This window comes from Echinops telfairi, unplaced genomic scaffold, assembly GCF_000313985.2.
Source record: "Echinops telfairi isolate 266 unplaced genomic scaffold, ASM31398v2 ScPeMD7_2010;HRSCAF=2546, whole genome shotgun sequence".
Lineage (NCBI taxonomy): Eukaryota > Metazoa > Chordata > Mammalia > Afrosoricida > Tenrecidae > Echinops > Echinops telfairi.
Genome location: NW_022105908.1, coordinates 5,480,702 through 5,497,539, shown reverse-complemented (window position 1 = coordinate 5,497,539; position 16,838 = coordinate 5,480,702). Strand labels below are relative to the sequence as shown.

General features: G+C 51.8%; 1 protein-coding gene across 1 annotated transcript in view; it reads right to left on the bottom strand.

Annotated features, from left to right (window-relative positions):
- LOC101653571 (myosin-3) overlaps positions 1–16,838 on the bottom strand; it is a 30,712-nt gene that overhangs the window by 6,886 nt on the left and 6,988 nt on the right. Inside the window, exons 7-29 of the mRNA XM_045293293.1 lie at positions 14,973–15,027; positions 14,313–14,416; positions 14,090–14,228; positions 12,801–12,919; positions 12,563–12,712; positions 11,098–11,268; positions 10,705–11,011; positions 10,525–10,595; positions 9,438–9,525; positions 9,236–9,353; positions 8,475–8,598; positions 8,233–8,369; positions 7,891–8,146; positions 7,462–7,704; positions 7,199–7,375; positions 6,933–7,078; positions 6,756–6,846; positions 5,346–5,735; positions 5,111–5,237; positions 3,133–3,251; positions 2,767–2,963; positions 1,131–1,314; positions 70–288 (exon numbers count right to left, since the gene is read on the bottom strand). Of these exons, the coding sequence (XP_045149228.1) occupies positions 70–288; positions 1,131–1,314; positions 2,767–2,963; positions 3,133–3,251; positions 5,111–5,237; positions 5,346–5,735; positions 6,756–6,846; positions 6,933–7,078; positions 7,199–7,375; positions 7,462–7,704; positions 7,891–8,146; positions 8,233–8,369; positions 8,475–8,598; positions 9,236–9,353; positions 9,438–9,525; positions 10,525–10,595; positions 10,705–11,011; positions 11,098–11,268; positions 12,563–12,712; positions 12,801–12,919; positions 14,090–14,228; positions 14,313–14,416; positions 14,973–15,027 (3,732 nt within the window). The remainder of the gene's footprint in view (positions 1–69; positions 289–1,130; positions 1,315–2,766; positions 2,964–3,132; positions 3,252–5,110; positions 5,238–5,345; positions 5,736–6,755; positions 6,847–6,932; positions 7,079–7,198; positions 7,376–7,461; positions 7,705–7,890; positions 8,147–8,232; positions 8,370–8,474; positions 8,599–9,235; positions 9,354–9,437; positions 9,526–10,524; positions 10,596–10,704; positions 11,012–11,097; positions 11,269–12,562; positions 12,713–12,800; positions 12,920–14,089; positions 14,229–14,312; positions 14,417–14,972; positions 15,028–16,838) is intronic.

Sequence of the window (16,838 nt, the reverse complement as noted above, 5' to 3'; positions counted from 1 at the left end):
GGAACACCTGGGTCTGAGGGGGGTACCTGCGCAGGGACGTCACATGCAAGCACGCTCGCCCGGCGGTACCTGCGCAGTGACGTCACATGCACGCACGCTCGCCCGCGGCCTGGCTTGCTTACGCTCTAAGTTCTTGTTTTCTCGTTTCACGGTTTCCAGTTGGTCTAAGGCTTCCTCGTAGGCGTTTTTCAGCTTGAAGAGCTCCGTGCTCAGGGAGCGAGACTCCTTCAGGGACGCTTCCAGCTCGGCTTGGCTCTCCTCACACTTGGTCTTCCATTCGGCCAGCACCTGAGACAGCGCCAGGAGAGTGACAAAGCCCACTGACCAGCAAATTCACCCAACTGCCCACTCGAGGTCCCAAGGGTAGCGAGCACTCTGAGAGGAAGGGCTGGGCTCAGAGGCTTCTCTTGCTGGTCCCTTGTTCCCGATGATTTGGCTAACCAGGATTGCATTCCATATGTGCACTCACTGGCGGCGAGTCGGTGCTGAATCGTGGCCACTCTGCAGGCCAGAGTAACACTGCCTCTGTGGGTCTCCCAGACTGTAACGCTGGACGGGACGAGGAAGCCCCACGCCGTCCTTCTCTCGAGGAGCCACCGGTGGTGTCGAGCTGCCGGCCTTGGCGTTAGCAGCCCAACACAACCCCTGCACTACCAGGCCTCCCTGGGCATCCGCCTGCCACTCTCTTCCTCTCCAACGGGCACACAGTTCCTTTAAATAGGACTCTGTCAGGCCGGAGCGGCCTTTTCCGAACGTAGCAATGGCCCTGCACATTCCAATATTTCCATTAGCTCAGCCTGCCCTTTCACACTGAACGGGAAGCTTCCAGAAAAGCCAGCAAAAGAGGTCTCTGTTGGATTCCCACATGCCAACCCAGGTGGGCCAGCAATATGGCGGAAGGCAAGAAGTTCGGGGCTGAAGAGCCCTGGAGAAATCAGTGGGTTCCCAGGGGTAGTGTTCAGTCAGGGCCTCGACTCCCACCCCATGCCCATTCTGTTTTACAGCTGAGGAAACCGCATGCCAGCCAATTTCAGGGCATGCCCAAGGTCACTCGGCTCGTGTGGCAGAGTCAGTGCCAGACCTCCTTCCCTAGAGCTCAGCCAGAGCAGGGCAGACCGCACACCGCACACCTTATCAAAGTTCCTCTGCTTCTTGTCCAGGGCTGCGGCCAGGGAATTGGCTCTTTCCACATCAACCATCAGATCCTCCACCTCTCCTTGCAGCCTCTGCTTGGTCTTCTCCAAGGAAGCACATTTAGCATTCACGGCCTCCACTTGCTCCTCAGAATCCTGAAGGCGCTGAGCAAGTTTTTTCCTAACGGAAAATGCGAGAGAAGCAGGTGCTGTTGAAGTTGCAATCCTCTCCCACACCAGTATTCATCAATGGGGACTCGCTGATCTAAGCGCTGTAAGGGCACCACCACGTGCTTCTCGGCTTGGCTAAGCCTCAAAGACCCATTGCTAGGCCAAAATCGACAGCCGGCCAAATGGAGGAGGGCCACCTCATCTCACCCCCTTGCCTGGGCTGGGAATGTTTTCCCAAAACCCTGCCAAGATCACCAGACACAGTGGCCACCTTTCCCTCTCCCATGATGCCCCAGGAGACCTCAGCGCCCCACTGCTACCCACTGGGAGCATCACCCAGTCTTCCAGAGCCAGAGGGGCCCACGTACCATCCCTACCCCTTTCCTACCCTTACCGTATTTGCTGTAAGGATGCCCCTGGCTCATCCCCTCAACAACCCCAAAATGTCTTTGGTCACTGTCTGTGCATTGTCAATACATTGTCAGTGTATGTATCAGGGCAGCGAGTCACCAGTCTGTGGGCAGGAGTGCCTGGGTGCCAGTGTGGGAGTGCACACTGACTAGGGGGGGCCCCACCCACGCATCCCATATCTGAGCATCCCCTACCGCTCACTGGGCAGCCCTCTACTTTGCTGCCAATGAGAACTGGCCATCCAGAAGTTTTACGAGCCATGTCAGCCAGAACTGGCTTCTGCTCTTTACCTTAAACAGCTATGGATGCGGCTAGCCGCCACTCACTAGCTGATCCCACCCCTGTGCAGGTAGCCTGCCCTGCCCACCCAGGAGGGGGCATTTCGGAAGTATAAAAGGCTGCAAAATGCAGTGACTAATGTGGGATCTGGACCATCCCTGATGCCCCTCAGGCTGAGTGCAGCAATCAGACCCTCAAATGCAGCCCACCTTCAGGCCACCAGCTGCTTGCCATCTATCATCCCTGTGGGAACCCTGATGACCCCATCCCGGCCCTGCTTCCTCTACCCAGCACAATGGAAGCAGGGGGAGACCTCACCCCCTCTCCCCTCCTAAGTGGTGAGAAATACCATGTGATGTACATGCACACAGGGTCCACTAGCCAGAGACCCATCAGAGTGTGGCTGGCCAATGGACCCATGGGGTGTTAATTACTGTCAGATGTGACGTAGTTAGCGTGCAAAATAGTCAGATTGTAGATGTTTCACATGTATCCAAAATTTCAGAAAACCAGATGGCCGGGAAGTGGGGAATATGTGTCCCTATTGCATCCATCAGCCCGGGAGAGTTTCTTGTCTACCAAAAGCCAGTTTCTTGTCTACCAATAAGCTGCCCTGTCTCTAAGATCAAAGCTCTTTCTCCCCATGAAGGGAGCCAGGGCATTCAAAGACAAAGGAGAAGAGGAAACAAGACAGATTCTTTCCCAAATATTTCTGCAGGCAGTGTGCTGTCTTGTGATTGATTAGGGGCTGGAGGCCGATCAAGTTGCCTACTTGGCCTCCTCCAGCTCCTCTGTGCGCTGGATGGCGTCCGTCTCGTATTTGGTCCTCCACTGGGCCACCTCACTGTTGGCCTTGGACAGGGCCCGCTGCAGCTCGGCCTTGGACTCCTGCTCCTCCTCATACTGTTCCCGCAGCAGGTCACAGTCATGGCGCGAGGACTGCAGGGCGTGGGCCAGGGCGTTCTTGGCCTGCCAAAGTCAAGGGAGAAGAGCAATGGTGGATGCCAACCGAGGCCATGTGCCCAACCCGACTCATGCCTGCCCTGCCAGCATCACCCACGGACTAAAGTGGCCTTTGTTTCTGCGTGCCGCGCGATCTGAATGTTGGGTCAAGGGCACACGCGCTCTGAAGGCGTACCTTGCTCTCTTCCTCCAGCTGCCTCTTGAGTTCTTCTGTCTGTTGGGTAGAGGCCTGCTTGCTTCGGGAAAGCTGGGAGACAATGCTTTCCCTTTCCTCCAGTTGACGGCCCAGCTCACCTGTGGGCAGAGGGGAACGTTGTCATCTTCGTCACAACTCCCTGTCCCTCCCAGACGGAGGGTGCTCAGTGTAAAGATAGGATCCTCACACCTACTCTGGCAGGCAACATCAGGATAAGGGGAGAAAAGATTAAAGCTGAGGATTTCATCGTGCTTGGATCCATGCTCATGGAAGCAGCAGTTGAGAGGTCAAAGGACACAGTGCTTTGTGTAAATCTGCTGCAGAAGACCTCTGCCAAGCATTGAAGAGCCAGGAGGTTACTTTGGGGACTCAGAGGTGCCTGACCCATGCCAGGGTGTTTTCAATTGCCTCCTCTGCATGTGAAAGCTGGACCCCGAATGAGGAAGACCCAAGAGGAACGGAGGCATTTGAATCGTGACGTTGGTGAGGAATAATAAAAGCATCGTGGGCTGCCAAAAGAAGCAACAAATCTGTCGTGGAAGGAGTACAGCCAGAATGCTCCTTCGAGGCAGGGATGGTGAGACTTTGGACATGATGTCAAAGAGACCCGTCCCTGGAGCAGGAGGTCGTGCTTGGTCAAGTCGTTGGACAGTGAAAAAGAGGAAGCCCTTCGACAAGATAGGTCGATACAGTGGCTCTATCAATGGGCTCAGACATAAGCACAATTGTAAGGCTGGCCAAGGACCAAGTTGTGCTTCATTCTCCTGTAGACAGGGTCACTATGAATCGGAACTGATTCTATCGCACCTAACAACAACAACAACATTCTAAAAGTTTGGGAGAGAACATAGTGTAAGGTATGGCCCCGTCTTGGGGGGAGAAGGGAGCTGTGTGTGTATATGTATATATGTATATATATATATGATAAGACATTGTTATAAATATCTATCATATATATGATAAGATATTGTTGTAAACCCCCAAGAATTTGTAGTCACATCTATCAAGGAGAACAGTGGTAAATGTGAAGGGTTCTCAGAGCACCTAACAAGTCCCGTCAGGCCCGCCCAGTGGCTGGTGTTTCCAACAGTTGGTTGGTTTTGTCATGAAAGAAGCCTCACTTTCCTTAGGACTTCCTACCTCTGGCAGTTGAAAATTAGACTCTTCGATGAATATGGTCAAGTTCAGGCTTGGCTGGGATGTTGACAGAGAGATTCGAGATTTTAAAACAAGTGGGGTACTTCATGATTCCACAGGTGAGTCCCCAAGGATGGCTCTAGCAGGGGCAACAAAGCCTCTCTCCTTAGCTGTCTTGCTTGTGGCTATGAGCAGAGGGGTGATTCACCTGTGATCAGAGGCTAAGCGACGACCTCTGGGTAAAGCCATGTGTTCTAAGTTCCAAATAATGTTCCTCTATATTTTTATTAAGGAGCCCTGGTGGGGCTGTGGACGAGGTATGGGGCTTCCAACTGCATGGTTGATCGTTACAACCCACCAGATGCTCCTCAGGAAGAAGGTGAGGCTGTTTGCTCCCATAAAGAATTAGTCTCAGAAACCCTAAAGAGGAGTTCTATCCTGTTCTATGTAAGGGCGCAATGAGGCTGAATCTACTGGATGGAAGTGAGTTTGGTTAGGGTTTTAGAGGCTAGCTTCCTCCTTCGGGATAAAATAGCCCAGCTCGCTGCCAGCGGGTCCATGCTGACTCATAGCGACGCTACAGGACAGGGTAGAACTGCCCCTGTGGGTTTCCCAGACTGTACCTCTTCATGGGGGTAGAAAGCCCCACCGTGCTCTCAGCCCAGAATAAGGTCCAAATTCATTCATTCCACTTAAAAATATGCTTTCCTAGGAATTCTACCCCAACACCACCCCAACTCCACCAAATCTGTCCCTGCTTTGGACCAGTTGCCCCCCTCTGGGGCATCCGTGGCCTTCTGCTCCTCATTTGCAGCCTCACCAGCCTCCGTCTGCAGGCGAGACTTCTGCGTTGTCAGCTCACTCAGGCTTCTCTGCATCTCCTCGTTCTTGCTTCTAGACTCACTTAACTGGTCCTCCAGTGTCCGGCATATCTTCTCCAGGTTTGCCTAAAGGATTAGATGCACGTGCGGAACACCAAGTCAGCAGACCTTGGCATTGCCTAGCCCCAGATGGCTCTTTGAGCCAAAGCCCCCGGGAGCGCCCTGTGCAGGCACCTTAGACTTGGCCACGCTCTCCACGTTGCTGGCCAGGTCGTCCAGCTCCATCTTCAGCTCGCTCTTCTCCTTCTCCAGCTTCTGCTTGACCCGCTGCAGGTTGTCGATCTGCTCCCCGAGCTCGGCCGCGCCGTCCCCGTGCTTCTTGCGCAGGGTGGCCACCGTGGCCTCGTGCTGCAGGGTGGCCTCCTCCAGGTCCCTGCGTAGCTTCAGGAACTCCGCCTCCCGCTTCTTGTTCAGCTCGATCTGGGTGGAGGTGACGCCGCCTGCCTCCTCCAGCCGCTCGCTGAGCTCCTCCAGCTCGCGGGCATAGTCGCTGCGCTGCTTCTCGGCCTTGGCCCTGTTGGCCCGCTCGGCTTCGATCTCCTCTTCCAGCTCCTCGGTGCGAGCCTGCAGAGGGCAGCCGTTCCCCCGGGTTGCTTCCCGTTGCTTGGGCCGGGTTGCTCCCCTCCCCTTTAGAGGAACAGGAAAACTCTAGACTTCTCTTCAGAAGGGTGAGTGTTGTCTATTCCCTTACTAGGATCTCTCTCTCCCCCTCCCTCCTTCCCTCCCTCCTACAACATAGTCCTCTTTCAGTGGCCAACGTAGGATAGCTCCCCCATTTAATCACGTGTTGATCAAAATGGTTTTGATGGCGGGTTTTCTGGGGCTGTGAAAACATTCTCCAACCATGCTGTACCAGACTAGTGAAGGCAACCCACGACGAAGGTGACCCATAGCCTGCTCACGTGGTCCACTGCCCTTTCCCAGGAAGTCGTCTAGCACACTGCCCTTTGTGTTCAGTTGGCTGAGATAACGCAAGTGCCCATTAGTCACCCAACTGGGGGCAGCAAAATAGGTGTTGCGTGATTGCTACAGACTAAAACTTGACACGGATGCCCAGGAGTCATAAGGAATCGGACTCTTTTTCCCCAAGAGCATTGAAGCTGTTTGCATTTACTATCAGCAGCATTTTACTACATCGGTGCTCTAAGGACACAGACAGCTCTGTAGGCACCACTAGCATATATGTTGATAGACATGCATTGGCAAACGATGAAGAACAGGACAGTTGGGTTAAAATCCAAATTTCACTATTTAAAGAAAACTCTGAGACTATGGCAATGTTGCCAGAAATAACTGCATAGGCTCAAAGCAGAAACCCATAACCAAGCTCGTGGAAACCTTGACTCTCACCTCCTGCACAGTCCTAACCAGCCCTTCCCTGCTCAACCTGGGGTGTTTTTCCATTTAATTAGATATTGGCCAAAATGGTTTTGATGGTGTATTTTTTTTTAAGTTATGGGAACGTTGTTTGACATCGCTGTCCCAGACTGGAGCGAAGGAAAGCAATGAACCTGCCCACCTGCCCCACTTGGCTTATGGCAGCCCGCCTGGCCCCGTGCTGGGAAGGGAACAAAGCCTTCTGACCTGCAGCTCCTTGATTTTCTTCTGGAACTGGAGGCCCAGCGTTTGCTCATCCTCCACTTTGCTTTGGAGTTGACTGTATTCGAAATCCTTCCTGGAAGGGGAAACAGACTGCGTGAAGACGGACCGCCTCGCACCCCGGTGAGAACGAAGCCGGTGGCCGGTGGTCGGGGAGCCTACTTCTTGCATCTCTCTTCCCACTGCTGCTTGTCGTTCTCCAGGTCCAGGATGCACTCCTGGGAAAGCTTCAAGTCACCCTCGAGCTTCCTTTTGTTCCGTTCCAGGTCCACACGGAGCTTCTTTTCTTGTTCTAAGGAGCTTTCCAACTGAAACAACAACCCCAAAGGCACCGTTTCCATGGAAGAAGAAACGCCTCGCACCACAGGACTCTGGGAGACTCTCTCCATCCTGAAGGCCTAGGGACCCGTGGAGCATCCTGTACTTACGTCATCGACTTGCTGTTCTAGTTTGCTCTTGACTTTGCTCAGAGAATTGACTTTGTCTTCTTCAGCTTGGAGGTCGTCCAGGGCCTGCTGGTGGGCCTCCTGGAGGGCTTTCTTCTCCCTGGTTAATTTGGCGATGGTTTCATCCAGCCCAGCAAGCTCCTCAGTAAGGTTTTTAACCTAGGAAAACCACAAGCCCTTATAAGAGGATAGACATTGGATCCACTAGGGCGACACCGGGCTACGAAGACTCACAGAGAAAGTACCTTGTTCTCCGTGGCATGTTTCTCCTTCTCCACCTTGGCCAGTGTCAGCTCCAGGTCGTCTATGTCTTTCTTGAGCTCGGAGCATTCATCCTCCAGCTTCCTCTTCTTGGCCGTCAGCTCGGCGTTGATCTCCTCCTCGTCCTCAGCCCTCTCTGTCACCTCTTTGATCTTGGCCTCCAGCTGGAACTTGGCTTTGATCAGCTGGTCGCATCTCTCCTCAGCATCCAACAAGTTTTCACTTTCCTTTAAAATAAAAAAATCACCATGGCCATGAACAAGGTAAGGGTTTTGACACTCCGGAATTTTGCTATGTTGGAAACCCTTTGTAACGCATCTCAACTGAAAAGCGAAACTCCCTGCCAATGGTCCAGTTTCCCTAAAGAATCGAATCTAGAAATTGAGAGACAAGGGGTCGCTCTCAATACATACAGCTTGAACTTGTAGCTGCAGGTCATTTTTCTCTTGGACCAGGGTCACCAATTTTTCTTCCAGCTCCTTCCGTTTAGCTTCTGACTTGGCGAGCTCTTCTTTGGTTTTGGCAAACTCCTCCTTCATCATGGCCATCTCCTTCTCGGTCTCCGCGCTCTTCAACAGGGGCTTGATCTTGAAGAACAGCTTCATCCAGGGCCAGTGCTTGACGTTCATGAAGGCGCGGACGTTGTACTGGATGCAGAAGATGGATTCCCTACAAACAAAGTCTTGGTTACTCTCCAAAGAGACTCACCCCTTTCCCCGCAAAGAGCTCCTATTTGAACAAAGACCGTGCTCAACCTTCTCTGTACCATCTTCTGGAATTCCACACGCATGAGAAACCCTCTACACACAGCTTGGGTGCGGGTGATCAGCTTGGCCAAGCGGTCGTCCCGCATCTCCTCCAGCGTCCCCAGCAAGCCGGCCTTGAAGAACACCTGGGGAAGAGGTGAGGGGAGAAGGGTGGCATGACTCCATCGTCTGGAGAAGTTCGTTGTACTAAGAGAATTCGAGGTCAGCATCCATCAGAACTGATGCATTACCTTGGTGTGTCCAAACTTGTACTGCGTGTGGTCAATGTCAATAGAGGCCAACAGTTTTTCACATGCTTTCTTGCTGTCGATGAACTGCCCCTCGGGGATTGCGCTGGCATTCAGCACACGGTATCTGCCATTGGAGACACAGACACCAGCGCAGACTGTTAGCCAGGCCGTGAGTCTTAGAAACCATCTAGTTGAGGCCTCTGTCCTAAGGCCAGGAGACCAAGGTCCAGAGAGCTGAAGGAACCCGCCCAAAGCCACACAGCATAGAACAACCTAGAACCTGGGGTATCTGACTCTTCACCAGTACAGGGAACTTACCCATTGCCATCAAGTCTGTTCTGACTGATGGCGACCCTGTAGGTATCAGAGTTCAACTGCACACCACAGGGTTTCTAAAGGCTGATTTCTCAGTAGTAGATCACCAGACCTTGCTTGTGAGACAACTTGGAGGTGCCTTGAACTTCCCACCAGTTGGTGAGCAGCCACGCACAAGAGCCATTAGAACCACCCAGGGATTCCTTCGGACTTTAAGGAAGGGCTTTTTTCCCTGCCAAGTTGTATATACATTAAGTGCTCGAGAAATCAGGAAGAAACAAGGCTATCTATTTTAGTCAAGGGGTAGGTTACTCATTTTATGTGGAAGTCAGTCCGTGGTTGATCTTTGGGGAAAAAAAAGCTTCCTTCCTCCCCATCCTCCTCCATCTCCAACGGCGGCATGCACACATCTCAGAGGAAGCCTGCAGGGCATTTTTATTACCCACCTTTGTTTAAAATCCCCGTAGAGAATCCTGTTTGGGAAGCCCTTCCTGCAGATGCGGATGCCTTCAAGTACCCCGTTACACCGCAGCTGATGGAGGACAAGGCTATGTTCCATAGCCCCTGGAAACAGACACAAGAAACCCCAACATCACACACCCTGTCGGAAACACTGAGTGCCCGACCGCCCACCAGCAGGGGTCCTACCTGCGGTTTTGGTCTCATTGGGGATGATACAACGCACAAAGTGGGGGTGGGTTGTTCTTAAATTGGACATCAGCTTGTTCAGGTTTTCCTAAAAGCAGATTACATTTGCTTATAAGAAACCCCAAACCCAAACCCAACCCCCCCGCACGAGGAGTAGATTCCGACTCATACTGACCCTACAAGACAGAGTAGAAACTGCTTTTGGGCTGGAGACTGAAATTCTTTATGGAAGCAGCCTCCTCTTTCTCCCAGGAAGCTGGTAGTGGGTTTGAACCACTGCCTATCTTGCTGTTAGCAGCCTAATGCTTAGCCCACTCCAACAGGTCTTTATAAACACAGAAGCAAGTTTTGTAATAAAATATGGTTTCAAATCATTTTAATTCTCAAAAAAAAAAATTACTGCCATCGAGCCCATGCCAATTTATAGCCACCCTATGGGACAGGATAGAACTTCCCCCATCAGTCTCCCAGACTGCAACTCCTTATGAGAGTAGAAAGCCCTGTCTTTCTCCCTCAGAGCTGCTGATAGTTTCGAACTGCTGACTTTGCAGTTAACAGTCCAACGTGGAATGACTACGCCCCGGGATTCCATTAATTCTAAAGAAAAGTGAACTTAACTTAGACTGCTAACAGTCACCATGAGTTGGAATCCCCTCAATGGCAATGGGCTTGGTTTGGGGTGGGGGTGGGGGGAGTTGGTTGCTTGGTTTATGGCTAGAAGGGCTGGTGACTAGAGACCGATGAAGTACATCATTTCTGAAACCAACTCAAGGAGGTGCCTAACTGTACGGAGAGCACCATGACCATGAGATGCCACTCCATCTGTCCTTCACACAAGCCAAGCCATTGATACTCAGGCCACACCTCCCAGTCCATCCAACCAGCAGTCCTACAAAATGATAACTAACTCCTGGATTGATATTTCTTAGCCCTCACACGTGTATATTATCACGCTGCCACTCGACCTTCCTAAGTGACAGTCCTCGGATCAGGACAACGTTACTCTTCTCACACAAAGTCTACGCTGCTCGTTCCGGGATGCCACAAACCAATGACAGGCAAACAAACTTGGGGTCGCGTTTCCTACCCTGAAAAGGGCCGAGACGGTCTGGAAGGAAGAGCCCTTCTTCTTGGCGACTTTCTTCTTTCCACTGTCAGCTGCAAGAGCGAAAAGAGCGCCTCCTCTGAGCACCGCGGCAAGACCTCAGGTCATGTGGAGCAGGCAGCAGGCAACAACCGAACGCAAACCCTCCTGAGAGCCCATTACCATCGGCCGTGGCAAACGTGGCATAGAGGTGCGCCAGGAGCCTGTTAGAGGACTTCTGGTACAGGCCGACCACGGTCTCATTCAGGGGGTCCTTGTTCTTCTCCAGCCAGCCCGAGACACTGTAGTCCACTGTGCCGGCGTAGTGGATCAGCGAGAAGTGGGCCTCAGCCCTGCCCTTCACCACCTTGGGCTTCTGGAAGTTGCTGGACTTGCCCAGGTGCTGGTCGTACAGCTTGTTCTTGAAGGAGGTGTCTGTGGCCTTGGGGAACATGCACTCCTCCTCCAGGATGGAGAAGATGCCCATGGGCTAGGCGTGAAGACACACGGGGTCAGTAGGCAGACGGTAAGGAGCAGCGGAGGTTACGAAGGGGCTGGGTAGGGAGGAGAGGCTACCTTCTCGATGAGCTCGATGCAGGCAGCCAGGTCCATCCCGAAGTCGATGAAGGTCCACTCGATGCCCTCCTTCTTGTACTCCTCCTGCTCCAGCACGAACATGTGGTGGTTGAAGAACTGCTGCAGCTTCTCGTTGGTGAAGTTGATGCACAGCTGCTCCAGGCTGTTGAACTGACACCAAAATATAAGGTTGACATGGGCAGTTAGGCTTCTGTCAAAGTCAAAGCTCCTGAACACCCCTTCTCCTGGCCTCCGGTTGTCGCCAGTGCAGCATCACGTTAGATACGGTCACATTCTTCCTGGCCTACTTCAGATCACACCTCCTCCGTGGGACCTTCTCTTAACCCCCCGTTAGAAGGTGCTTCTACTTCTTCCAACGGGCCACGGACTGGCTGTCTCCCACACACCAGCCATGGTTTGCCTTACCTGGTACATGCCTTGTATGTTTTTCATGTTCCTTTACAAGAGGACAGGCTCATCTTGTTATTCATGTTTATGTTTCATAGCAAATTATGCACCTTGATGAATGCATTTAGCACAGGACCAGTAAGATAACTTGCTGCTGTTGTGTCCATTCCAACCCATGGCAATTCTATCGGATTGAGTAGAACTGCCCTGTAGGCTCGAGACGATAGCTCTTTACTGGAGCGGAAAGCCTCCTCTTTCTCCCTCAGAGCGGCTTGTGGATTCGAACTGCTGATTTGTGGCTAGCAGCCCAAAGGGTAACTCACCATACCATCAGGGCTCCCACCAGAATAGCTTCGTAAAATATTGCATGACTGGCTTATTGTCCAATTCTTTCTATCCCTTTTCTGGCTCCCTCTAATTGAATAATTGCTTTTTCTCTCTCTTTTATCCACTTAGTAATGCCTTCTAAAACCTATCTTAGCAGGGCTCATCCATCCCGTGTGTTGAAAGCATGCAAACACCTGCACCCCTCACTGGTACTCCTCTTCTGTCTGACCCACCTCCTGCCTGGTTTTCATAGCAGGTGCTGTGACAGGTCGACCTTCTCGATGGTGTCCCTAGTGACACTAAACTAGCAGAGTTGCCACCGAGCCCATGGTGACTCCTGGCGACCCCATTCGTGGCTCAGTACAATGCTGCTCCTCGAGGGCTCGAGGGCTGAGGTTTCAGACACAGATCCCAGGCACCTCGGGGTGGACGCGCACCACCAACCTTTGGTGTATCAATATGATCGGGTCAACAATCTCTACATAGCTGTTACCCGGTGGGCTGTGACCCGCATGGTCAGCATGGTCAGCAGTTTGAAACCACCAGAAGCTCGTGGGAGAAAGACTGAGCTGTCTGCTCTGGTCAATGGTTACCGTCTCGGAAACCCACAGGGGTCACCGAGTCAGCATCGACTCCACGGCGGTGAGTTTGGTTTTCCTAGAAAATCCCAAGCGCCCATCCCACCGAGCACACAATGATACATGAATGCAGGACCCCGGGTAGCACACACCTCAAAGATTTCAAACCCCGCGATGTCAAGGACCCCAATGAAATGCTGTCTCGGGAGCTTGGTGTCCAGTTGCTGGTTGATGCGCGTGACCATCCACAAGAACAACTTCTCATAAACAGACTTGGAAAGGGCATTCACTGCATGGTGAACCTGTCAGGGGAAAGCGGGGTGGTTCCCTCGACGTCCCTGGGGGAGTGGTGTCCCTTTCCCCCTTCACGGCCCCGGGGCAGCTCCTTACCTGATCCACAGTTTGACCTTTGGTAACATACTCATTCCCAACTTTCACTCTGGGGAAGCACAGAGCCTTCAGCAGGTCCGAGGAGTTCAGGCCCATCAGGTAGGCTGTTTTGTCAGCCACTGGTCAGAAAAGAAAGGCCATGAGAGAGGGGGGCTCTCAGGGCTCCGCAAAACAGGGAGCAGCATTGAAAATCTACCAGGTATTTCAAAGCCTACATGTGTTCGCCAGGGGCTGGATCTGGCTTTTGTTGTTGTTTTGCTTTGTATTTTTCTGAGTGATGTCAAATGCAAAGGAGTATTTTATTCTTTCTTTTTTAAATTTAAATCATTTTATTGGGGGCTCGTACAACTCTTATCACAATCCATACAGCCATCCATTGTGTCAAGCACATGTGTGCATTTGTTGTCCTCATCATTCTCAAAACATTTGCTTTCTACTTCAGCCCTTGTGTTCTTTCTTTATTACAGTGATCGCTTGAAGGAGCCCTGGGGCACTGTCATCTTATCATTGGCCTGCTCACTGCAAGGTGGGCTGTTCAAAACCACCAAGCGCTCCTTGGAAGAAAGATGAGGCTCCCTGATGTGGCAAAGATTTATAGTCTGGTAGCGATGGGGTCACGATGAGTCAGAATCAACTCATGGCAGTGAGTTTGTTATTTTTGTTTCATTCGGTTTACTGCCATTCTTTTCTCAAGCGTTTTCATCACTTAAAACTGAACTCTGAACCCATTAAAGCAATAGCTTCTCCCCCTGCCCCTGCCCCAGGCCCTGGTAACTACTATTCCATTTTCTGTCTCTTGACATGTGCCTGGTCTAGCGGTTCCATATAAACCGATTCAGTCACTATTTGGCCTTTTGCATGGCCACCATGTGTTTCATATTCCAAAGCTCTAAACTGCTTACAGAATTCTTGGGTGGCACCAAAGCTTTTGCCCTCGACTCTCACTGGAAAGGTTGGCAGTTTGAATCTATGGAGAGCCTCTTGGGAAGACAGTCCTAGCAACCTGCTTCTGACAAGCCCACAGAGCTCATTCAGTTCTGCCACACGGGCTTGGCAGAAGTCAGATTGGAGCCCAGAATGCCCTGATCACTTCCCCTTGACTCTGTAACGGGAGCACTCCTGCGATCTCACAGACGTGTGTGGGAACAGTGCCTAAGACACCCGAGTACTGCAGAAGCCCCCTTTTCCACCTGGAAGAGGCGCCAGATGACCACAGTCCTCTGAGATCACCTCTGTCCTAGCTCTCTATCCCTGGCACTGGCGTCTGGCCTGCCCCAGTGATCCATTACCTTCCGTGCCATCTGGCTCTGCCTGCTCCTCTCGCTGCTTCTGCTTGAACTTCATGTTCCCATAGTGCATCACGGCTCCCGTCAGCTTGTAGAGCCCGGACTTCTCTTCCGGGGTGAAGCCTAGTATGTCTATGGCACTCTGGCATTGAAAGAACACAAGTCAGGCAGGTGTCCAGGTGGTGGGTGACGGACAACCCTCATCTCTCTTCTGGGCCCTACTTACATCCGTCGCCAACAGCTCCTCGGCATCATCGATGCTGGCCACCAGGATTTCTCCCTGGCTGATGAACGGGTAGTCGTAAGGGTTGGTTGTAATAAGCAGCAGCTCTGAAATGAAGAAGAATTTGAGATCAGATAGATACAAGGAACTGTCCCACCCCCACCCCCAGTAGATGGGAGCTCCGCACTCTGGGCACAATCAATGCTCATGGAAACAGCGGTCAAGAGATTAAATGATGTATATTGCATTGGGGAAATCTGCAGTACAAGACCTCTTAAAAGGATTAAAGGTTATTATGTTGAGGATGAAGGGATCCCTGACCCAAGCCATAGTATCTTCAATCACACAATCCATATGCGTGTGGAACTTGGACATTGAATAAAGAAGAAGACATGCCCTTGAACTACGGTGTTGGTGATGACTGTTGAAAGACCGCCAAAAGGACAAACAGATTTGTCGTGGAAGAAGTACCGTCAGCGTATTCCCTAGAGGCAAGGATGGTAAGAGCCCGTCTCACGTGCTTTGGACATGTTACCTGGAGAGACCAGTCCCTGAAGAAGGACCTCAGGCTTGGTAATGTGGAGGGCAGTGAGGAAGGGGAAGGCTCTCAGTGAGACAGACGGATACAGTGGCTGCACCGACAGACTCAAATATCAGAGCAACCGTGAGCATGAAGCAGGACCATGTTGTCGGCGTGCTTCCGTTGCGCGTAGAGTTGCTACAAGTCAGAGGCGGCTCAAAGGCACCTAACAGTAACCCTGTGCTGGTCGTGCCCAGGTGGTGCAAGTGGTTGGCTGAATCCACCCGGAGAGGCCTGGGAAGGGGAGGGGAGGCACGCAGCCTGACCATCCATCTGCTACAGCAAACCCAGTTCTATCTTGACACACGGGGTTGCCATGAATCAGAATCGAGCCCACAGCACCTGGGGTTGCTGGTCCTTTCCCTAGCCCTTCCTTTTTACCCTGGGCCTGGAGGTTAGTGCTGAAACCTCAATTGACTGCGGCGTTGCAAGTCTCTATTTAGACAGCCTTAGGCTACGCAGTGTGAGCTCCAGGGAAACCTTTGCAGTATAGACGAAGCAATCCAGAGAGGGTACATGCATTTTCTTGGTCTGCATACAATGGCACATTACTGTGTTGGAGAATAATGGTGGGCCAGAAGGCTTAATAAGCGCAGTATGACAGTGTGCATGCAGGCCTCTGCTATGTGTGATTCCAGGGGCACAGTGAACATCCCCAGGCTAGATGTTTCCATCGAATCAATGCTGGCATGTGGTGGCTGGTTCGTTCCATGATAGAACACTAGGGGGCGCTAAAGGACAAAGGCTTCATTCTCAGAACCAAACGGGCTGCCAGCAAGCCTATTCTGATGCACAGGGAGGGACTGACTCTACAGAACGGTCCCTGGGGACTTCAGAGACTATAAAATTGTATGGGAACAGAAAGCCTTATCGTTCTCCCATGGAGTGACCGGTGGCTTCAAACTGCTGACTCTGTAGTTAGCAGTCCAACACCAACCCACTGTACCACCAGGACTCCTTAGTGCTTAGTTACTCGGGTTTGTATTCACCAGCTGAACTCCACTAGCTAGAAGGTCGCTAACTAACAGGTGAAGGCCTCCCAAGAAAGGCCTGGTGACCTCCAGCCATGCATCAGCCACTGAAAGCCTCACAAAGCAGAATCCTACTCTGACCCACAGCGGGTCACCGCGAGTCAAAATCAACCCGATGGTAGAATAATCGTGTCGCCATCAATTGGATTCTTTTTTTTTTTTAATTGGTATTCTGCTACTGTCAGAACAACCTCGTTCCATTTCTGAAATACACGTTCTTTTCCATCTTGGGCTGCTAACCACAAGGTGAGCGGTTCTAAACCACCAGCCGCTCCGAGGGAGAAAGCCAAGGCTCTCTGCTCCCATAAATGGTTACAGTCTCTGTGAAACACACACTATTCCTCTGGTTCCTTGAGGTTTCCTCACCCCCCACTATCATGACCCAATACTGCCTTTCACTGCGGGCTAGACTGGAGCACGTACACTCACGACACACGAAGTCCAGGTCAGATAAACCCCTCAAGAACAGAAATGGGAGCAGTGATACCAGCAGGGCAGGGAGCAAGTGGGCAGAGGAGGGGCGGAATGGGTGACTGAATGCAATGGTCGACACATACACACACACCCCAACCAGGGGCCGGGAAACAACACAAACCGTGGGGGAAGGGATACAGCGGTCGGTGTTAAGATATGAAAATAACAATAATTTATAGTTTATCAAAGGGTACAAGGGGGGAAGAGGGGAAGGAAGGGAAAACAGAGGAGCTGATACCAAGGGCTCAAATAGAAAGTAAATATTTAGACAATAATGATGGCAATATATGTACAAATATGCTTGATATAATTGATGGATGGGTTGTTAGGAGAGCTGTTAGAGCCCCCAATAAGATGATCTTTAAAAAAAATAGAGTTACAGTCTCAGAAACCCACAGGGGCAGTTCTACCCTGTCCTACAGGTTGCCGTGAGCCGGAACAGAC